Raw genomic sequence first — 21812 nt, 5'->3', positions numbered from 1 at the left:
AGGATGATGGGCCCCCTGGCATGGCTGAGAGGGAGGGCTCAAGCCCTGGGCTCGGAGCCAGGACTCCCGGGTTCTATGGGAGCTCTGGGAGGGCAGTGGGGGCTAGTGGGCAGAGCCAGGGCAGGTGGATGGGAGCCAGGACTCCTGGGCTTTATTCCTGGTTTGGCTACTTCCCCTTCCCCCAGGCGAACAGGCTACGTGGAGGCCCTGGCCAGCCTCACCCCGCAGCTTTCTCTGGGCACCCCCAGCTAGGAAGGTGCACAAGGCCTGTGGCAGCTCTGATGGCAACTGGAGAGCAGGGGAAGACACCAGGGGCCCAGGCAGGGCGGCCACACCCAAAGTCCCTGAAATGCTGCTGGGCTGGAAGACCAGGAACTTTCTCTGCCTGCTGAGTTAGCCGAGGATCAGGCCCAGCTTTACGAGACTTGGACCCAGTGACACCCCCTCTCCTCCCCCCCAGGACCTGGCCTAGCTCTGCCACGTGAAGCTCAGGCTCTTGGCAGACTCAGGCAGCACTGCTCACACCTGGGACAGTTCTCCCCCCATTCCAAGCACTGGGCTCAGGCTCTCAGCAGACTCAGGCAGTGTCGCTTGTACCCCAGGACAGCTCCCCAGAGTTTTCAGCTTTTCTCCCCGCTTGCAGGGGTTCGAAGCAGAACTGTATTTTCAACTGAAGGCTGAGATTCTGGAGACACCCCCAAGGCCAGGGTGATGGGCCCCAGGTCTTCCTGCAGCCGGGGTGGGGGTGGGGTGGGGTGGGAAATGTGTGTTTCTTTTAACTGTTCTTTTTTGCTCTCACTTCTTTCAGCTGGGAGAGGGGGAGGAAGCGGCTGCTGGAGATGCCCCCGCTCCAAACAGGGAATGAGCTCTGCTAGAGAATGTCAGTGTAGGGTTGCAGTGACACGGGGGGACCCGCAGCCTCTGGATAAACCCAGATATAAGTTCTCCTGTCCCCCCGGCCCCAAGCTCCACCAGTGACCCTCAATCCCTATCCACAGCCCCTAGATAAACCAGCCCTGGGCTCCCCTCACTCCTGCCCCTCCCCACTCAGCTCTGCTGGTGCCCCTCAATCCCCTCCCCCACCTATGGCTGCATGACCAGGAGCCCCATCTACATTTGGGGAGGTAGCCCCAAGCCCTGGGCACTGCATGGGGAGCTGTGGGGGAAGGGGGTCCAGATTCTCACTGCAACTCGTCCCATTAGCCCAGGGGAGAGTGGGTCTCCAGCGGCTCTCATTGCAGCAGGGGGCCCAGACCCACAGACTCCCTGCAGTAGGAGGGAGCTGGGCACTGGGGGTGCTGGGGCCCAGCTTTATGGGGAGCACCTGGGGGGCAGAGAAGAGGGACACAGGTGCTGGCAGCCCCAGGGCAATCAGAGCTGGGGACGTGGCATGACTAATGCCTCCCTTTCCCCATGGGCCCAGCATGGCCGGTGGCCCCCACAGCAGCCAGGTGGCCCGGCCCTGCCCAATACCCCCTCCCCCGCCCAAGAACAAACAAGCCTGGGGGAGGGGAACACAGCTGCAGTAAAATAAATTGCACTTTAATAAGAAAGAGTCTGTGCACGGAGGGGGGGGGGAAGCCCCCTCTATGGGTAGGACAGCAAACCCCGCCCCCCCGAGACACCCCGCCCCCCAAGAGACATCTGTATAAAAAAACAGCCCTGGTGAATGGCTCTGGGGGGAGTCAGGCCCTGATTCCCTCCCCCCTCGCCCTCTAGGAGCAGGGGCATCAGGGGACCCTTCCCGTGCCTGCACCCCCCCCCCCCAACCAGCTTGGGGGCCCAATTCCCCCACAATCAGGGCCCCACTCCCTGGTCCACCCCACATCCCCTGCCCCTGCTCAGGGGCCCAATCTCTCCCCCTCCCCCTGCAGTACCAGCCCAAGGCCCCACCCCCTCCAGCTGGGCATCTTTGGTTGCTCAGTCCAGGGTGGATCAGGGGGTCCAGTCCAGGGGCCAGCCACGCCCCCTCCCCCCAAGTCCCAGCCCCCGTGCGGACGGGGAGGTCACGTGGGGCGGCGCAGGCCCTTCTCCGTGCCGATGGCGACGGTGATGTTGGTGTAGAGGGGCTGGAGCTCCCTGGCCAGCAGCTGATAGTCCAGCGTGTTCATGCCGTCCTGGCGCCAGGTCCGACGCGTCTTGGCCAGCAGGTTAAACCTGGGGGGGGTGGGGGACAGGGTTAGCCGGACAAGGGACCCTCCCCCCTCCAAATCCTGCCCACTGCTGGGATGATGCCCAATTCCCACACGATCTCCTCTCCCCAACAAGCCCCCCCCACAGCCCCACCTCATTCCCCCCCCTTGCTGCAAGTATCTCCCCCCTGCCACACCAAGCCCCACTCCATTCCCCTCCCTTGCTGCCAGTATCCCCCCACCAAGCACTGCCCTATTCCCCTCTCCCGCTGCCAGGATCTCCCCCACCGAGCCCCACCTCATCCCCCCCCCCTTGCTGCCAGTATCCCCCTCCTTGCCAGGATTCCCCCCCCCACACCAAGCCCCACTCCATTCCCCTCCCTTGCTGCCAGTATCGCCCCACCAAGCACTGCCCTATTCCCCTCTCCCACTGCCAGGATCCCCCCCACCGAGCCCCACCTCATTCCCCCCCCTTGCTGCCAGTATCCCCCTCCTTGCCAGGATCCCCCCCCCCACACCAAGCCCCACTCCATTCCCCTCCCTTGCTGCCAGTATCCCCCCACCAAGCACTACCCTATTCCCCTCTCCCGCTGCCAGGATCCCCTCCACCGAGCCCCACCTCATTCCCCCCCCTTGCTGCCAGTATCCCCCCACCAAGCACTGCCCTATTCCCCTCTCCCGCTGCCAGGATCCCCCCCACAGAGCCCCACCTCATCCCCCCCCCTTGCTGCCAGTATCCCCCTCCTTGCCAGGATCCCCCCCCCCACACCAAGCCCCACTCCATTCCCCTCCCTTGCTGCCAGTATCGCCCCACCAAGCAGTACCCTATTCCCCTCTCCCGCTGCCAGGACCCCCCCACCGAGCCCCACCTCATCCCCCCCCCCCTTGCTGCCAGTATCCCCCTCCTTGCCAGGATCCCCCCCACACACCAAGCCCCACTCCATTCCATTCCCCTCCCCTGCTGCCAAGATCCCACCCTACACACCAAGCCCCACTCGATTCCCCTCCCCTGCTGCCAGGATCTCCCCCACACACCAAACCCCACCCAATTCCCCTCCCCTGCTGCCAGGACCCCCCCCTCAACCCCCACACTGCTCCCCTCCCCCGCTGCCAGGCTCCCCGAGCTCCCAACACCACTCCCCTCTCCTACTGAGGGGATCCCTCCCCCCACCCCCTGCTGTTCTCCTGCCCCCGTCACCTCCTGGGGTTCTGCTCGTTGCCCTTGTCATGGCCGTGTTTGATCATGCGGTAGCGGCCGTGCTGGATGGAGGGCCGGGAGATCAGCATCCCGCTCAGCGCCACCCTGCAGGGAGAGGAGGCAGGGTTAAAAACCATGGGCCCATCTAGCCTGGGATCCTGTCGTCCCCCCGCCCATCACACCCACAGGCCCATCCAGACTTGCGGCAGGGGGGCTGGGAGCCAGGACTCCTGGGTTCTCTCCCTGGCTATGCCGCACATGTGCCTCAGTTTCCCCACCTGTATAATACACTATGTAGCCCCTCCCATAAACCTGGGCTAGCCCAGCAGGTGTCATATGAGAATCCTCACCCCTGCCCACCCCAGGTGGGAGAACTCAAAGGGGTGATTGGCTGTGAGGCTGCCCAAGGCCCCACTCCACTCTCCCATAGCCCCGCCCCCTCTCCCACAGCCCCACCCCCTACCTCACAGCGATGTCATCATCTTCACCCCCCCAGCCCCAGTAGTTGTTGGGGAAACCGTTCATCTTCATGTACTGCTCCGGGGTCAAAGCCGACACCCCCCCGAAGTACGTCTTGTAGGGCAACCTACCGGGAAGAGGGGGCAGCATCAGCGGGGGGCACTCCAGATGGGCAGTGATGTTGGGGGAGGGGAATCCAGGCTGTCAATCACACTTGCCAGAGATGCGGCCCTGCTGGGGTGGAGCACGGGGGCTGGTTATACAGGGACCCCCTCGCTCAGCATGGAGATGTGGCCACAACTGGAGCGGGGCACGAGCTCCGATTATACGGGGACCCCTTGCCTGGCAAGAAGCAGCCCCTCTGGCGTGGGGCTCGGGGGCTGGTTATCCAGGGATCCCTTGCCCGGCGTGAAGTCATGGCGGTCTGATTATCTGGGCACCGTCGCCCACCATGGAGATGCAGCCACCTCTGGGGGGAGGGGGGAACATGCTTATTCGAGGACCTCTCGCCCAGCATGGGATGCAGCCACCTCTGGGGGGACGTGCTTATTCGAGGACCTCTCGCCCAGCATGGGATGCAGCCACCTCTGAGGTGGGGTGCAGGGCTGCTTATCCAGGGACCCCTCGCCTGGCAGGGAGACACTGCACCTCTGTGGGTGGTGCTCAGGGGCTGGTTATCCTCGCCCGGGGTGAAGACGTGGCGGGCTGGTTATCCGGGCACCCTTTGCCCAGCATGGAGATGCAGCCACCTCTGGGGTGGGGTGCAGAGACCCACTTGTATCCGAATTTGTCCATGGCGACAGCGGCGTGCTTGGGGAAGCGGTCACAGGTGTACAGGTTGCGGTCGTCCTCAGGGATGAGGTCAACGTCGTGGAAGAAAATGCAGTCCCAGTCCTCATCCTTCATCGCCTCCTTGAACCCCACGTTCAGCAGCTTGGCCCGGTTAAAGGTGTAGTTCCCTGCCTGGCGGGTGGGAAGGGGAGACAACGGAGGGTTACTGCCAGCCCCTTGTTCTAACCACTAGCCCACACCCTCCTCCCAGAGCCGGGATATAACCCAGGAGTCCTGGCTCCAAGCCCACCTGCTCTAACCTATATGCCCCGCTAATCGACCCAAGCCGGGAAAGAACCCAGGAGGTCCTGGCCCCCAGGCTCCCTGCTATAATCACTAGACCCTACTCCCCTCCCAGAGCCGGGACAGAACCCAGGAGTCCTGGCCCCCAGCCATGCTTCTCTAACCGCTAGACCCCACTCCCCTCCCAGAGCCGGGATAGAACCCAGGAGTCCTGTCTCCCAGCCCATCCTGCTCTAACCCCCAAGAGCCAACCCCCCCCCCGCCCCCCAGGGCACCTGGTGGATGATGTAGATGCCATAGCTGAGCTGCTGGCGCTGCAGGAAGGGGTGCAGGAAGTAGAGGAGGTAGCGCAGGTGCTGCTCCCGGTTGCGGTGGGGGATGATGATGGCCGTGCGGTGCAGGGGGTCGCAGTCGGGGGGCTGGTACCTGCCCCCGGCCGTCACGTAGGGGTTCTTGCGCACAATCTCCTCCAGGGTCAGCCCTGGGGGGAAGGTCACCCGGATCGGGCCCCCTGCAAGGCAGAGAGGCAGGGTAAACATCTGAGCCTTAGCAAACTTGAGGTTCACAACTCTGGGGGGCCGCCCCCCATATTCCACAGAGAGGCTTCAAATCCATGGGAGCCGCCAAATCTCTGTCCCACTCCCACAGCCAGGGACAGAACTCAGGAATCCAGGCTCCCAGCTGCCCTGGTCTAATCACTAGACCCCACTCTCCCGACCGAGCCAGGGAGAGAACCCAGGAGTCCTGACTCCAAACCCCCTCGCTCTATCCACTAGACCCCACTCCCCTCCCAGAGACGGGATAGAACTCAGCTGTCCTGAGCCCAGCACCCCATACCGTCGTCATTCCCCCCCTCACCCCCGAAGCCAGGGCTCTGAGCGCCCCTTACCTAGGAACGGGGAGGTCTCAGGACAGTAGGGCAGTTCCTCGGGACGCAGTGGGGGCCGGGCGATGAGGCTGAGGTTGGCGTAGACGTCGCCGGGCAGCGAGGCGTTGTGGGTGGCACCCTGTGGTCCCCCCAGCTCAGCTGGGGCCCCCCCTTTGTAGAAGATGCCCAGGAAGTAGGCGACCCGCCGGCGGTAGCCCTCGTGGTACAGCAACGCCATCACCACCAGCTGCACCCCCAGCAGGAGCAGCAGGTACCGGGCGCGGGACTGCAGCATGGCGCGGGGCCAGGATCATCTAGCCATGGCCGGCGGGCGGGCGGAGACGGCTACGGCCCCGCGTCCTGGGGACAGGCCGGGGGGAGGGAGGTAGCATGAGCCCCTGGGCCATCTGTAAACCAAACCCACTGCTCCCCAAGAACCTGTCCTGGCTCCTAGCGCCCGTGCTCTAACCCCCTAGACCCTCTTCCCTACCAGAGCAGGGGAGACAACCCAGGAATCCTGGCTCTCAGCCCCTCTCCTCTAACCTCCTAGACCCTCTTCCCTCCCAGAGCAGGAGACAGAACCCAGGGGTCCTGGCTCCCAGCCCCCCTGCTCTAACCCCCTAGACCCTTTTCCCTCCCAGAGCAGGGGAGAGAACCCAGGAGTCCTGGCTCCCAGCTCCAGCCCCCTAGCCTCCACTCACCTTCTGGCAAAGAACCCAGGCGTCCTGGAAGAACCCAGGCGTCCTGGATATCGGCTCACCACCTCACCTGCCTGAGGTGTGAGTCAGATGCTGCTCCAGGAGGCGTGGCAGGAATTGGGAAATCAGGAAAGACAAAAGCCAGCCAGCCCCTGGCTCAACAAGTGTCTCCGCCCAGGTTCCCCACCCCTCCCACCCGACAGCTGGGAGCCAGCCAGGACTCCTGGGTCCTATCCCAGCTCTGGGATGGGAGTGGGGTCTAGTGGTTGGGAAGGGGAGGAACCTGGGAGCCAGGACTCCTGGGTTCTATCCCCCCTTCTGGGAGGAGTGGGGGGGGGGGGGGCGGGGCGGAAGGCAGGACTCCTGGGTTCTATCCCCCTGCTCTGGGGGAGTGGGGGGGGCGGAAGGCAGGACTCCTGGGTTCTATCCCCTGCTCTGGGAGGGCGTGTGGGGGCGGAAGGCAGGACTCCTGGGTTCTATCCCCTGCTCTGGGAGGGGTGTGGGGGCGGAAGGCAGGACTCCTGGGTCCTATCCCCTGCTCTGGGAGGGGTGGGAGAGCGGAAGGCAGGACTCCTGGGTTCTATCCCCTGCCCGGGGGGGCGGGTGGTGGTGGTGGAAGGCAGGACTCCTGGGTTCTATCCCCTGCTCTGGGAGGGGTGTGAGGGCGGAAAGCAGGACTCCAGGGTTCTATCCCCTGTTCTGGGAGGGGTGTGAGGGCGGAAAGCAGGACTCCAGGGTTCTATCCCCTGTTCCGGGAGGGGTGTGAGGGCGGAAGGCAGGACTCCTGGGTTCTATCCCCTGCTCTGGGAGGGGTGGGGGGGCGGAAGGCAGGACTCCAGGGTTCTATCCTCTGCTCTGGGAGGAGTGTGAGGGCGGAAAGCAGGACTCCAGGGTTCTATCCCCTGTTCTGGGAGGGGTGTGGGGGCGGAAAGCAGGACTCCTGGGTTCTATCCCCTGCTCTGGGAGGGGTGGGGGGGCGGAAGGCAGGACTCCAGGGTTCTATCCTCTGCTCTGGGAGGAGTGTGAGGGCGGAAAGCAGGACTCCAGGGTTCTATCCCCTGTTCTGGGAGGGGTGTGGGGGCGGAAGGCAGGACTCCTGGGTTCTATCCCCTGCTCTGGGAGTGGGATGCACTGGTTGGTGCTGAGGCTGGCCTGGTTGGGTCCTGGCTGTGGGGTGCTCCCCTGCTGGGATTCGGCTCCACTTAGCCTAGCGTCCAGGCCCTGAGCCCGGGGAAGGCAGCTGCTTTCCTGTGCCCCGGGGGCTGGATGTTTGACATACTTTGCAGGAACCCTTTGTCCCTGGGCCTGCTGCTGTAAGGGGGAGGGGATCATTCTAGCAGCAAGACCAACAGCACCAAGGGAACCCAGGCATCCTGGCTCCCAGTCCCTCCTCCCTCCGCTCTAACCACTTGACCCCACTCCCCTCCCCAGCACAGAATCCAGGCATCCTAACTCCCAGGTCCTTCCTCCCCTGCTCTAACCACTTGACCCACTCCCCTCCCCGGGGATAGGGGATAAAACCCAGGAGTCCTGGCTCCCAGCCCCTACCCATCATGGTGTCCCCTGCCCCCGCTCCCTAGGTCTGGGAACTGGTTTCTCCAGATTGACCAGCCTTGTGCAATTCCAGGGCCTGGCTGCTCTGATCCGTATCCTGGATTGACGCTGGTGCCCAGACTCTGCCCACACCAGGGCAGGAGGGGTCCAGGGACTTCCCAACCCCACCTCCACGGGGCTGGATCAGAGCCAGCGCCCCCCTACAGGGTAAAGGCCCTGTGTCCCAACCCCCGCCAGTTTTCTCCAGTGCCCAGCCTGGCCTGGGGGAGCAGAATCCGGGGTACTTACCTTGAGATGGACAGCGCCCCCCCAGTCCGCTCCACCGGGACGGCTCTCACTCCCTGCAGCTGGCTCTGGGCTCTGTCCGTGGGGTGCCTGGGGGGAGGAAGAGGAGGCGAGTGTGAGAGGAAGCAGGAAGGATACAGGAGGGAAGCGGGGGCGGGGGGAGTGGAATAGGGGCTGAGACAAAAGACTCACCCCCTTTTCCCATCCCACCACTTTACCTAGCGCTGAAATGCAGCCACCTCTGGCGGAGAGCGCAGCAGCTGGCCACGGCCCCAACAACGCTGCGCCAGGATGTTAAAGAGAAAAACATCCAAGGGGAAATGGAGCAGGGCTTGTGGAAATTGGGGTTCCTAAGGGAAAAGGAAATGAGCCCCTCAGCTGCCCCATTCCCTGCAGCACGGCTGCCCCCCTGCCCTGCTCCCTGCAGCATGGCACCCCCTACTGAGCCCCCGCCCTGCTCCCCACAGCACAGAGCCCCCAGCTCCGCTCTCTGCAGGTCTCCCATCCATGCCATGACCTGGACCCCAGCCCTGCACAGCGAGAGATGCCAGGGCACCTGGGCTCTCACCCCAAGGTGGGCATGGGATGTGCCAGGGCCCCAGAAACCCAGCCTGGATCCCAGGGGGCAGGCACAGAGCCCGCTGGATTCAGCACCCGCCCCCCGTTGCTGGGCGAGCCAGCGTCCTGTTGCTTAGACAACCAGGGGTTGCCAGGCAGCTACTCCTCATCCCTCTTAAAGGGCCCAAGGTTTGGAAAGCAGCAAACCCCAACACAGGGTGCCCGCCAGACGCCCCTTCCTTACAGCGTGAGGCGTGTGACCAGACCCCCCCACCCCACCGCCGGCAGCAATCAGCCTGCGGCTAGAGGAAGAAAGCAGGATCTAGCGTGTTTGAGTTCCTGGCTGGGTTACAAAGGTCCCATGCGGATGTCATGTGGGGATGACTTGCCCAGTGTTGAGATGCAGCCACTTCTGGGGTGGGGCAGCCGGGGAACAGCCACCCTGTGCCCCTCCCCTTTACCCCACAGAGCTGGGGGTGGATTTACGTCAGCAGCGCAGGACGAGCGAGTTTCCGTGCCCTAGTGCAAGCCCAGCCTCTCTTTGTTCTACGCTGCGGTTTTGGGACGGCAATGTGCCCAGAGGGGAAACACGGGGAAGGATCGAAGTCCGAGGTTGCTCTACCTCTGTCTGTGCAGGGAACCAGCTGTGTGCTCCACCACACACAAATATCAATAAAGCCACAAGGTGAAACGAGCCAACACTACTCCCATGTGAGACCTCAACCCCCCGCCCTCCCTAGCCCGCTCCACCCCAACAAGGACTGCAAGTCTGTAGCGAAGGAATGGGCATGTGAGACAGGGATAGAACCCAGGAGTCCTGACTCCCAGCCCCCGCAGCTCTAACCACTAGACCCCACTCCCCTCCCAGAGCTGGGGATAAAACCCAGGAGTCCTGGTCCCCAACACATCCCAACCCCCTCGCTCTAACCACTAGACCCCACTCCTCTTCCAAGGATAGAACCCAGGAGTCTGGGCTCCCAGCCCCACCCCACCTTCTAACTCACTACCATAGGTGACCTCTTTGAGCACCCCGAGGTAGCTCAGCTGACTCCCCCGTGCACCGGCACTAATGTGGCATTTACACAAGCGCTGGCCGTGCGCAGACCTGACGTCAGGGGGATGGACATGAGCCAACAGCATGGCCCTTGGCACCATTCCGCACAGCGAGGCCAGTCAGCACCCCAGCCATGCCAACCCCTGCACCCCAATCTGGCCCCAGGCCAGGGGACCGCCTGGCTCAGGGGGGTGGAATGGGGCTCTTTTCCCCCAGTGGGTGCTGGCCCTGATCCATCCCCAGAGGGAGGGATGGGTTCTGCTCCACCGACTCCTCCCCTGCAGCCAGCCGGCTTCCTCGCCAGACAATGGCTCATTAACAGCCAGCTGGGCACCGCATGGGGATTGCGCCCAGGAGGGGCACAGAGCCAGGCTCAGACCAACGGCCCGACACAGGCCCTTTCAGAGACAGGGCCAGGTCCACGCCCAGACCCAGTACCTGCCCGGCTAACGGGAGCCCACGGGGTGCGTGGTGGGAGTCCCGGGACCCTCAGCTGGAGATGGGAGGTCCCGGCAGTGCTGAGCTAGCCCTGGGGGTCTGTCCCCTTTGCTGGGGCAGGGGAGCAGCCCTCGGGGGAAGGGGAGGGAGATCCTGTGCTCCGAAGGTGAGACCAGTGTGGGGGGGGGGCAGTGCAGGCATGGGGTGGAATGTGGGGGAGGGGGTGGGTGCCACGGGGGAGGGAGGGAAGCTGGGCGAGCAATGCCAAGCCACTCGCCTGCTCTGTGCCTCAGTTTCCCCAACAGAGGTAACTCTCCTTCCCCTCTTGCATAAAGCGCTGAGCTCTCCAGCTGCTTTACAAAGGGCTGTGGTGCGGCAACGCTGGGGGCCCAGCCAGCTCCCGACACGGCCCCATAGTTCCACCCCAAGCCTGAGGTGGAATTTGCCCAGCTTTAATCTCCAGCCACTGGCTCTTGGCTAGATCGACGAGCCTCCCATTTCCTCCCCGCACCCTGACTATCGCTGGTCCGTCCTCACTGCGACAGCTCGCTACCAGGCCTCGTCTCCCGTCCCGCGATCATGCCGGGGTCTGTCCTCCGCCCCTGTCAACCAGCACTCCCCCACCCCCCCGACCAGGCACAGCGCTGGCCTCACCCTACCACACACAGAGGGAAAAGTCATCCAGAAAGCGCTGGCGAAAAGCAGAGGCCAGTGGAAACTCGGCCGCAAAAATCTCGGCACCAGAACCGACCCGACAGGCCAAAGAACCACCCCACTGCATGCTGGGACTGACAGCGCTGGGAAAGTCCAAGTTTCATCTGTCCCCACTCTAACCACCAGACCTCGCTCACCTCCCAGAGATAGGGACAGAACCTGGGAGTCTTATCCCATCTCCCCACCTTCGCATTAGATCCCATTCCCCATCTCAGAGCTGGGGAGAGAACCCAGGAGTCCTAATTCCCAGCCCCCTTACTCTAACCACTAGACCCCACTCCCCTCCCAGAGCTGGGGACAGAACCCAGGAGTCCTGATGAGCTCGTGAGACCGGCTTGGCCTGTCAGTCACCGGGAGGGAGACGCCGGAACTGGGCACTGCTGGCATTCAGCAGCGTCTGCGGATGAAACTGGGTCAGGAAGGAATAAAAGCCCCTGTGCACATGGCGCCGTCCGTTCGGAGAGTCACTTTGTTCCTGGCCTCAGGGATTTCCAGTGGCAGTGAGTTCCACAGGCTGCTGCATAACAAGGGGCTTGGCAGCTTCTGTTGGAACAGCCGGCACTGCCTCCTGCTGGGCGGGCGGGACTTGGACGTAGAAGGACCCAGCTCTGGAAGGAGAGTGGGATCTAGGGGGTGGAAGGAGAAGGGTCGGGAACCAGGACTCCTGAGTTCTATCCAAGCCCTGGGAGGGGAGGGGGGTCAGTAGCAGGGGTGCCAGGCCTGCAACTCTATAGCCCAGCACCCCAAGGGCTGGGTAAGCATCTCCCCTGCCGCCCGGAGACCCCCCCAGTGCCGACAGCCAGACACCGCCATGCTTCCCAGCCCAGCCCGAGAGGACGGGGGCAGCAGGCTGAAGGGGCCCAGGGGCTGTGAGGGGGGCGGGCATGGAGCGGGTGAGATACAGCTAGATGTGAGGTCTGACCCAGTGGGGCAGGGAGGGGCCCAAAGGGCCGATCCGGCCCTCCAACGGGCATGGGGGCAGGGCTGGCATGTGGAGCCCCATGGGGCAGGGCTGAACGCTAAGCACATGGGGTTCGAGGAGCACCCCAGCTCATTACCCTTTCGGGGGGGGGCACATGCCCTCCCCCACGTACTCCCATAGGAGGAGGGAGTGATCCCCATGGGGGATGGGCTGGGAAGAGCAGGGGGCAGGAGGTACCCTGGGGCTGCACAGAGGAGGGGGCAGGGTGGGGCGCTCCCCACAGGGGGCAGGCTGGGGGAAGCAGGGGTGGGAGGGTACCCAGGGGAGGCAGCGTGCTCTCTGTGGGGAGCGGGTCATAACCCAGGGGTGCACGGAGGAGGGGGAGGGGGTGCTCCCCGTGGGGGACAGGCTGGTGGGGGCAGGGGCGGGAGGCGCACAGAGGAGGGGTGAACAGGGGGCAGGGGATACCCCAGGGGTGTATAGAGGAGGTGGATGGGGGGCAGGGGACACCCCGGGAGCACACAGGGCAGGCGGCTCCCCATGGGGGGCAGGGGACACCCCAGGGGCGCACAGAGGAGAGGTGAACAGGGGGCGGGGGATACCCCAGGGGCACACAGGGAGGTGGATGGGGGCGGGGGACACCATGGGGGTGCACAGAAGAGGGGGGCAGGGCAGAGGATACCCCAGGGGTGCACAGGGGAGAAAGCAGCAAGGGGGGAGGTGCTCCCGGGGGGGTATATCCCGGGGGTGCACAGGGGAGGGGGACAACGGATACCCTGGGGGTGTACAAGGGAAGGAGGCTCTCTACGGGGGCGGGGGATACCCAGGGGCGCATAGGGGACGGAGCAGCAGGGGGGAGGTGCTCCCGGGGGAGGGACGCCCCTGGGGCACACAGAGAAGGAGGCCGAGTGACACCCTGGGGGCGCACAGAGGAGGGGGACGGCGGACACCTTGGGGGCGGGGAGGGGGCTCCCCATGGGGAGGCGGGGGACACCCCGGGGGCGCACAGAGGAGGGGGTCGAGTGACACCCCGGGGGCGGTGCAGAGGGGAGGGAGCAGCAGGGGGGAGGGACATCCCTGGGGCGCACAGAGGAGGACGAGTGACACCCTGGGGGCGCACAGAGGAGGGGGGCGGCTGACATCCCGGGGGGGCGCAGAGGAGGGGGATACCCTGGGGGCGCACAGAGGGGAGGGAGCAGCAGGGGGAGGTGCTCCTGGGGGCGCACAGGGCAGGCGGCTCCCTGTGGGGGGCAGGGGATACCCCGGGGGCACACAGAGCAGTGGGCGGGGGACACCACTTGGGCGCAGAGCAGTGGGGGGGGGAAACCCCGGGGGCGCACAGGGCAGGCGGCTCCCCACGGGGGGTGGGGGACACCCCAGAGATGCACAGAGGAGGGGGGCGGGTGACACCCCAGGGGGGCGCAGAGGAGGGGGATACCCCGGGGGCTCACAGAGGGGAGGGAGCAGCGGGGGGAGGTGCTCCCGGGGGCGCACAGAGCAGGCAGCTCTCTGTGGGCGGCGCACAGGAGGAGGGGGCTCCGCGCAGGAGGCGGGGGACACCCCGGGGACGCACAGGGGGAGGGGGCGGGGAACAGAGGTGGGCGGGGAGGGGGCTCCCCATGGGGGGGCGGGGGACACTCCCGGGGCGCACAGAGGAGGGGGGCGAGTGACACCCCGGGGGCGGCGCAGAGGGGAGGGAGCAGCAGGGGGAGGGGTTCCCGGGGGGGGACACCCTGGGGGCGCACAGAGGAGGGGGGCGGGTGACACCCCGGGGGGGCGCAGAGGAGGGGGATACCCCGGGGGCACACAGGGGGAGGGGGAGGGGGCTCCCCGCGGGGGGCGGGGGGCAGCCCGGGGGGCACAGGGGAGGGGGAGGGGGCTCCCCGCGGGGGGCGGGGGACACCCCGGGGGGGCACAGGGGAGGGGGCTCCCCGCGGGGGGCGGGGGACACCCCGGGGGCGCACAGGGGGAGGGGGAGGGGGCTCCCCGCGGGGGGCGGGGGGCAGCCCGGGGGGCACAGGGGAGGGGGAGGGGGCTCCCCGCGGGGAGCGGGGCGCGGACCCCCGCTCTCACCCTCTCGCTCTGTCTCCGGGCGGCCGGGCCGGGCACGTGCCCGCTGCGCGCCCCCGCTCCTCCCTGCCCCGCCGGGGGCGGGACTCCTCGCGTCACGGGGCCTGCTGGGCTCCCATTGGCCGGCACAGGGGGCGGGGCTGGGCCGGAGGGTCAGAGGCGGGCGAGGGTTCGGAGAGACCATCCACAGGGGCAGAGGAGGGAGAGACCAACTTGGGAGGGGGTAGGGGGCGAGACCAACTATCTCCGCGGGGCGGTAGTAGGGGGGGGCTGTACCTGACAGCTGGCGGGGCGGGTGTGTGTGTGGACGTTTTACCGCCTGCTCAGGCCCATTGCTCCACCTTGCCCCTTTCCCTCTCCTCCCCTATCACCCGCCACCCGGGGAAGCTGTGCCAAACACGGGGGAAACTGAGGCACGCAGTGGCCTGGCGAAAAATACTGCGACAATCCCCAATTTGCTGGAGCAAAGCGCGTCGGCCAGACCCACATGCTGGGGACTCCCCCCTGGGGACCGGCACTGCTGAGAAAGATCAGGGGGGCTGTGGGGGTTCAGCGGCTGCACACGACAGTCCCAGGGTGATGCTGAGGCACTCCTGGGGTGCACAAACTGGGGAGGCATGAGTGGGAGTAGAAAGATTTTTTTCCCTCTGGATCTGGCCCCAGGGTGACTGGGCTAGCAAACCAGGCCTAGAGTGGTGCCCCCAATTGCCGATGAATTGGGGAGAGGGCCAGAGAAGAATCCAGGGGGAATTATTTCAGGGTTGGAAACCCCACCTTAAGGCGAGAGACTCCAGCAGCTCTGCCTGTTGAGCTGAACAAAGGGAAAGTTACGAGGGGACCTGATCCCTGTCCGTGAACATCTGCGTGGGGGTGAATATTTAATACCAGGCTCTTCAATCCAGCAGGGGCACCTGTAACACCTGCCGACCCCTGGGATTTGAAGCTAGATGAATCCAGATGGGAAATAAGAGGGAATTTTTTTAGTAGTGTGGGAGAAATTCCCCATGGGGATAATTTCCCAATGGCCGCAGGGGATTCTCCATCACTGGCAGGTTTAAAATCCCCTCGGGGTGTTGCTCAAAAAGATTGGCTTGATGGACGATTTGGGGGGCAGTTCCCAGGCCAGGGGGGCCGACTAGAAGATGGTCCCGTCTAGCCGTGGTAGCCAGGTATCTCTTTCCTGGCCCCACGGCGACAGCTGCCTCCAAACTGGCATCTTGATCTCATCCCATGGCTGCTGTGGAGAGGAGCTACATCCGCCATCCCCCGCAGCTGCAGCTGACCGTGGTGACCCCCATCCTGATTCCAATCACACAGGCCCCCAGTATCCCCCGGCTTGAGGCCATGAGGGGTGGAAATGAGAGGCCAGCCCGGCCCTGGGCCAGGGAGATGAAGGAACAACAGGAAGCATCTGCAAACCAGCTGGTCCCCAGCCCCACAGATGAGGCATGTGGGAGACTCATGAGGCAGCAGGATATGATGCCAGCTGGCCAGGGATAGAGAGACTCCCTCCTCCACTCAGTGCTAATAACCCCAGTGTCCTGGTGGGGCGCCGTGCTGCAGGGAGCCGAGTGGGGGCTCCGAAGGGGCACTGTGCTGCAGGAAGCAGGGTGGGGGCTCAGTAAGGGGTGCCATGCTGAAGGGAGCAGAGTGGGGATTCAGCAGGGGGCCCGTCCTGCAGGGAGTTTCACATATTCCTCACTTCCAGTACTTAATTACTGGGCAGCGTTGCCGTGCAGCTGTTCCCGAGCTGCCCCACTCCAGAGGTGGCTGCATCTCAGTGCTGGGCCAGCCATCCTCATGCGGCATTATGTGTGGCTGTTCGCTTGCTGCCCTGCCCAGAGCTGGCTGCACTTCAGTGCTGGGCGAACCATCCCCATGTGGGTTTCCCAGCTGCCCCGCTCCAAAGCTGGCTGTATTTCCCTCACATCTGTCTGGGCTAGGGAAAGATCAGGGTCTATTCTGATCTGGGCTATGTCTCCACATCCCTGTCCCTGAAATATCCCATCCCAATTGAGGCTGTGTGAGCGAGTGGTGCAGGGCATGTGGCTTTGTCTGCTCCCTGGGTGGGTGAGATCCTGCCCTGGAGCTCCCCACATCTCAGCTCTGCTCCACGTGGCTCATGCTCCTACCCACCGCAGAGACCGCTCTGGCATCCAGAGGGCGGAGAAAATGCTATCCCCCCCAACCCCCTTCCCACACACAGCTCTGTCCCACATGTGCTTCTTATAAACAGTTGGCGAGAGACTCACCCTGCATCTCCCACCCAGGCCTGCTTCTTCCAGAGCCTGAATGTGGCCAGACACCACTTTAGTTTAGGGTTGGTTTGTGCACATAGGGGCAGCTCAGTGGGGGGGCTCTGCCCCCTGTGTGTGTATGGGGTCGGGGGGTCAGGACCAGTCCGATGTCCCAGCATGGCCTTAGGGGATGCTGTGCTGCAGGGAGCAGGGCAGGGCGCTCTCCCCTGGCAGTCAGGGCTGGCCCTGATGCCCCAGCACGGTGCTATGGGGCAATGTTGTGAATGGAACAATAGGAATTGCACTGTTCTGAAATGCAGCTACCACTGGGGAGGGGCAGCTGTTTGACAGCCGCACAAAACTGCACTGACCCCCATTGAGCCCCCCCCACCGGCTCCCTGCAGCATGGCGTCCCCTGCTGAGCCCCCATCCTGCTCCCTGCATCACAGCACCCCCTGCTGAGCCCCTTGCCTGCTCCCTGCAGCCCAGCGCCCCCTGCTGGGTCCCCTGCCCCACTTCCTGTGGCCTGGCACCCCATAGCACTGCACAGGGGCATGGGGGCCTGCAGTGATTGTGACAGGAAGGATGTTAACTGGGGAGGGGAGGTGTGGTCAGCAGGGGTCTGGGCAGGACAGACACGCCCCTTGGCACCATCTCATCCCCTAGTGCTGAGTAAGGGACTGGGAGGGCAGAAGACCTCTGAGCTGCGGGGCACGGCCCTGGGCTGGGGGGCAGCAGCAGGTGGGGCGCAGGGAGGGCTGGCATGCGCACGAAACAATGGGGAGAGGAGTTATTATTCTGCTGGGGGAGGGGGTGCCAGTCTCTGGCCAGGTGCATGCTGGGAGCTGTAGGCAGGTGCATGCTGGGAGTTACATGCTCTGGCCAGGTGCATGCTGGGAGCTGTAGGCAGGTGCATGCTGGGAGTTACAGGCTCTGGCCAGGTGCATGCTGGGAGCTGTAGGCAGGTGCATGCTGGGAATTGGCCAGTGTGCGCTGCCGGCGTGTGGGGCAGGAGGGGCAGAGAGTCCAGCTCCGGCAGTGGGTGAGTCAGGGCCCCCCCCTCCCCCAGCCCCGGGCTCTGCTTGTGCACCCGCGGGAGGGTCGGGGCTGGTACTTGATTGGGCGTGGGGGGCAAGGGGTGGGATGTTGGGAGAGTTTTGGGGCGGGGCGCTATGGGGAGGGGGTGGTTTGCAGGGGCTGGGCGCGGGGGCTAAGAGGAGGGGTGAGGGGTGGAGGGCTGAGGGGAGGGAGGCTGTTTATGGCGGGGGATGGGGAGTGGGTGGTGGGGCTGTGCCAGGGGCTAGGGGGCTTGGTTGGGTGGGAACCGGGTGGGGAGGGTGGAGGGGCTGGGTGAGGTGGGGGACTGGGCAGGGGGCAATGAGGGGTTGGGTGGAGGTGGGGGAAGGGCTAGGTGGGGAGCTGGGTGGATGAGAGGGGGATGGGCAGGGGACAGTGGGGGGATGGGTGAGGTGGGGGATGAGCAGGGGCAGTGGGGGGCTGGGTGAGTTGGGGGTCTGGCCTGGGTACTCCCCCTCTAACCCTCACTTCATCTCTCCCAGCCCCCCAACCATGCCGGCCACCTGCTCTGCCTGCGGCACCAGCCCGGCTGCCCTGCGGCGCCCCAAGACGGGCCACGCCCTGTGCCGCGCCTGCTTCCTGGCGGCCTTCGAGGAGGAGACACACCAGGCCATCGTGGCCGGGCGGCTCTTTCGGCCCGGCGAGACCGTGGCCATCGGTGCCTCGGGTGGCAAGGACTCCACGGTGCTGGCCCACCTGCTGCAGCTCCTTGACCAGCGCCACGGCTATGGCCTGCGCCTGCTGCTGCTCTCCGTGGACGAGGGCATCGCCGGGTACCGCGACGCCTCCCTGGCTGCCGTGCGCCGCCACCAGCACCGCTCCGGCCTGCCCCTGCACGTGGTCTCCTACCGCCAGCTCTACGGCTGGAGCATGGACCGCATCGCCCGCCACCTCGGCCCCCGCAACAACTGCACCTTCTGCGGCGTCTTCCGGCGCCAGGCCCTCGACCGGGGCGCCCTGCTGATGGGTGCTGACAAGATCGCCACAGGTGAGGGGGAGCGGCCGGGGGCCCTGCTGCTGGGAGGGGCAAGATGGCCCCGGGGGGGGCAGGAGAGCCCACGGGGAGTGTGTGGCATGGGAGAACAGGGGCCAGGGGTGAGGCCAGGATTGCCCTGAGGGCAGGTAGGGTGGGGTGTTAGCTAGAGGGTTGCTGCTCAGCATGCACAACATCTCCCTAGGTGTGCGTGGGGGGGGGTCCTGTGCGATGGAGGCAGAGGGAGCTGAATTGCAGGGAGGGGGCTCTGCTGGGGAGAAGGCGGCGTTCGGTCTTATTTTGGAGGGGCTCTGTGCTGGAGGAGGGGGTGCTATGGGGTCTGCTTTGGGGGGCTCTGTACTGGGGGGGAAGAGTCACTGCAGGGTCCGACTCGGTGGGGCCCCCTCTGGCCTGACTCCTCCTCCGCGCTCTCTCACAGGCCACAACGCGGATGACGTGGCTGAGACGGTACTGATGAACTTCTTGCGGGGCGACGTGGGCCGGCTGCGTCGGGGGGCAGGAGCAGGGCCAGCAGGGGGGGAGGGGGCTGTGCCCCGCTGCAAGCCCCTGCGCCACGCCTACGAGAAGGAGATTGTCCTCTACGCCTACTTCCAGGGCCTGGACTACTTCAGCACCGAGTGCGTCTACGCCCCCCAGGCCTACCGCGGCTACGCCCGCGCCCTGCTCAAGGAGCTGGAGGCCGCCCGGCCCAGTGCTGTGGCTGACCTGGGCCACTCGGGCGAACGGCTCTCGCTGCGCTCCGACCTCCGCATGCCGGCCCGCGGCACCTGCCAGCGCTGCGGCTACGTGGCCAGCCAGCCCCTGTGCAAGGCCTGCGTCCTGCTGGAGGGGCTCGACCGCGGCCTGCCCAAGCTGGGCATCGGCAAGCACCGGCGCCTGCGGGATAAGCTGCAGGACGGGCAGCCCCTCACCCAGGAGGAGCGCAGGCGCCTGGGGGCTCTGGCCGAGGAGGAGCCGCCGGAGGAGCAGGTGCCTCTAGGGGAGCTGGGGAGAGACGAGGAGCTGTGGGGCAAACAGGAACTGAGGGGCCCACGGGACCTGGACTTCTGAAGTGGTGTGGAGCGTGCCACTGAGAACAGCTGTGCTCCTGTCCACAGCCCCGCTGGGGGCGGGGGCGAGTGGGATCCAGTGGGATACAACAGGAGATGGGAACCAGGACTCTTGCATCTCTCCTGGCTCTGGAAGGGAAGTGTGGTCTCGTGGTTAGAGCAGAGGGGACTGGGAGCCAGGACTCCTGGGTTCTATTTCCAAGTCACTGTGTGACTAGGTAAGTTACTTTTACCTCCCCGTGACTCAGTTGCTTCCTCCCAGCCTCCTAGAATTGAGATAATGCAGCTTATATTTTGTAAACTGCTATGAGAGCTGGTTATGATAAGTGCTCAGTATGAAGAAACGGCTCATGGTTCTCTTCTGTACCAGGAGATTACAAGGACATGTGAAAGAGCTGATAATAAAACTGTTTGCTGAAGAAGAAATTACGTGGTAAACAGCCTCTCTAATCTTTGGCAATCACATAACAAAAGCCAGACAGGCCCTTAAAAACTAAAAACTTGGCTCGCAGGTTTAAACTCAGACAGGAACAAAATAGGGGATTTTCTACCAAAAAATGTAGAAAACAAAATTTGGAAATGCCTGACTCCCAATTTTTTTGTACCGGGTTGGACGTTGTTGCACTGCAAAGCTTAATTTTATTCCCAGTTGAAACAACTTTTTGTTTAGAAATTTGAGCAAATTCACACGTTAAGGGGGCAAAGGTCCAAACTTGAGATGAGATATTTCAAAACGATTGAAAGGAAACTGCTTGAGGGGTTGGAACTAAAGAAAAAGATTTTCTCATGTAAATACTAGAGGCATTGGACTTTTCAGTCTGATTTGGGGCTGGGTAATTTTTTCCTGAAAGTCTTGGGGCAGGGGGAACCTACAGCATTTGTGGCCGGATTGCACAGCCCCAGATTTTCCTGGGTCACAGATTGCCTGGTTCAAACCACAAGGGTCAGAGGTGATGCGAAGAGTTTTACAGAAATGATTTTTAGTAAATCCACCCTGTAGAAATAAGTGGCATGTAGGAATCTTTCTGTGCCATTCCCATTGTATAGCGGGGATGCGATGGCCATTTATTCTCTAGAACAGGAATTCTCAAACTGGGGGTCCCAACCCAAAAGGGGGTGGCAAGGCTATTATAGGGGGGTTCTGAGACCTGGGGGTACAATAGTTGAAGGACACTGTCAGAGGAAAAGGGGAACTGGTGCGGGGGTGGGTACAGCTTTCTGGCCGCCCGGCTCTGAAGGCAGTGCTGCCGCCAGCAGCAGCCAGGGTGGCAGCACCTTACACCTGGGAGAGGACGAGGTTTCACTTTTATTACAACTCAGCAGCAAGAAACGCGAAGTAGGGACCTAGGAGGACAGTTTGCACACCAGTGTGGCCTTTTATTTAATGGAACGTGAATTTTGTAACGTATCACACCACCGTGGGTTCAGATCTAGCAGCTCCCGTTTCAAGCTTAACAGAGTGAAAGCCACCCCTGCTATGTGCTTTAGGTGTAGAACGGCTTGGCAGCCTTTCAGAAGTGGGGTGCCGAGTCTTCTTTTATTCACTCTAATTTAAGGTTTTGCACGCCAGTAATACATTTTAATGTTTTTAGAAGATCTATGTCTATAAGTCTATAATATATAACTAAATTATTGTTGTATGTAAAGTAAATAAGGTTTTTAAAATGTTTAAGAAGCTTCATTTAAAATTAAATTAAAATGCAGAGCCCCCAGGACCGGTGGCCAGGACCCGGGCAGTGTGAGTGCCACTGAAAATCAGCTCACATGCCGCCTTCGGCACCCGTGACATAGGTTGTCTACCCCGATATAGAATCTTGAGGAACACAAAGACCAAGGGTAGAGAACACACAGACATTCACAAGTACAAGGTCTAGTCTGTTTTATAGTATTTATTAAAGTTACAGTTAAAGTTATTAACCAAGCTGATCGCAATTCTAGGCACAAGTTACAACTATAGTTACACTCACATCCTCACCAATAGTGTTAGGTCTGATGGGTCTCATGGTTTGAGCAGAGGGATGGTTCCTGCTGGAGATTCCCATAACGAGCTCAATTTTCCTGCTCTGGGCACCTTGGTTTTATGATGACAGGTTTCAGAGTAGCAGCTGTGTTAGTCTGTATCTGCAAAAAGAACAGGAGCCCTTGTGGCACCTTGGAGACTTAACAAATTTATTTCAGCATATGCTTTCGTGGGCTACAGCTCACTTCTTCAGATGCACAGAATGGAACACACAGACAGAAGATATTTATACATACAGAGAACAGGCTGGAGTGTTTCAGTCCTTTCCGCACTGGAGCTCACCATGGTCCTGTAGCCCCCCTCCCCCCCCACTTCATATCGGTTTCAGATAATAGGCTCTGAATTTAATCACCTGACAGATCCTAGCAAAGGTCGGGAAAACTACTGTACCTCTGAGATCTGCTCTAGCTC

The 21812-nt window shown here is 63.1% G+C and overlaps 2 protein-coding genes across 7 annotated transcripts; one reads left to right on the top strand and one right to left on the bottom strand.

Annotated features, from left to right (window-relative positions):
• Positions 1 to 1521: 1521 nt before the first annotated feature.
• Positions 1522 to 14098, bottom strand: LOC115640579 (beta-1,4-galactosyltransferase 3-like). Of its 5 annotated transcripts, none has more exons than XM_030543449.1 (8): positions 14028 to 14098; positions 8272 to 8358; positions 5753 to 6091; positions 5139 to 5374; positions 4565 to 4752; positions 3794 to 3916; positions 3331 to 3435; positions 1522 to 2157 (listed from the first exon to the last, which is right to left on the bottom strand). In XM_030543449.1, the coding sequence occupies exons 3-8, from the start codon at positions 6024 to 6026 to the stop codon at positions 2007 to 2009; spliced, it is 1077 nt and encodes a 358-aa protein (XP_030399309.1). In that variant the 5' UTR covers positions 6027 to 6091; positions 8272 to 8358; positions 14028 to 14098; the 3' UTR covers positions 1522 to 2006. The 5 variants fall into 5 exon arrangements, with proteins under 5 accessions (XP_030399309.1, XP_030399310.1, XP_030399311.1 ...); XM_030543450.1 differs by lacking the exon at positions 14028 to 14098 and adding an exon at positions 11384 to 12173; XM_030543451.1 differs by lacking the exon at positions 14028 to 14098 and adding an exon at positions 8837 to 9638.
• Positions 14099 to 14192: 94 nt separating this feature from the next.
• CTU1 (cytosolic thiouridylase subunit 1) lies at positions 14193 to 19912 on the top strand. 2 transcript variants are annotated; one of them, XM_030543483.1, is made up of 3 exons: positions 14193 to 14247; positions 17821 to 18326; positions 18751 to 19912. In XM_030543483.1, exons 2-3 carry the CDS (start codon positions 17831 to 17833, stop codon positions 19380 to 19382), a joined length of 1128 nt encoding a protein of 375 aa, XP_030399343.1. In that variant the 5' UTR covers positions 14193 to 14247; positions 17821 to 17830; the 3' UTR covers positions 19383 to 19912. The 2 variants fall into 2 exon arrangements, with proteins under 2 accessions (XP_030399343.1, XP_030399342.1); XM_030543482.1 differs by lacking the exon at positions 14193 to 14247 and adding an exon at positions 17077 to 17303.
• The last annotated feature ends 1900 nt before the right edge of the window (positions 19913 to 21812 follow it).

The sequence above is a fragment of the Gopherus evgoodei genome, unplaced genomic scaffold, assembly GCF_007399415.2.
Source record: "Gopherus evgoodei ecotype Sinaloan lineage unplaced genomic scaffold, rGopEvg1_v1.p scaffold_31_arrow_ctg1, whole genome shotgun sequence".
Lineage (NCBI taxonomy): Eukaryota > Metazoa > Chordata > Testudines > Testudinidae > Gopherus > Gopherus evgoodei.
The sequence above is the reverse complement of the archived record's forward strand: the minus strand, read 5'-3'. Positions and strand labels throughout refer to the sequence as shown.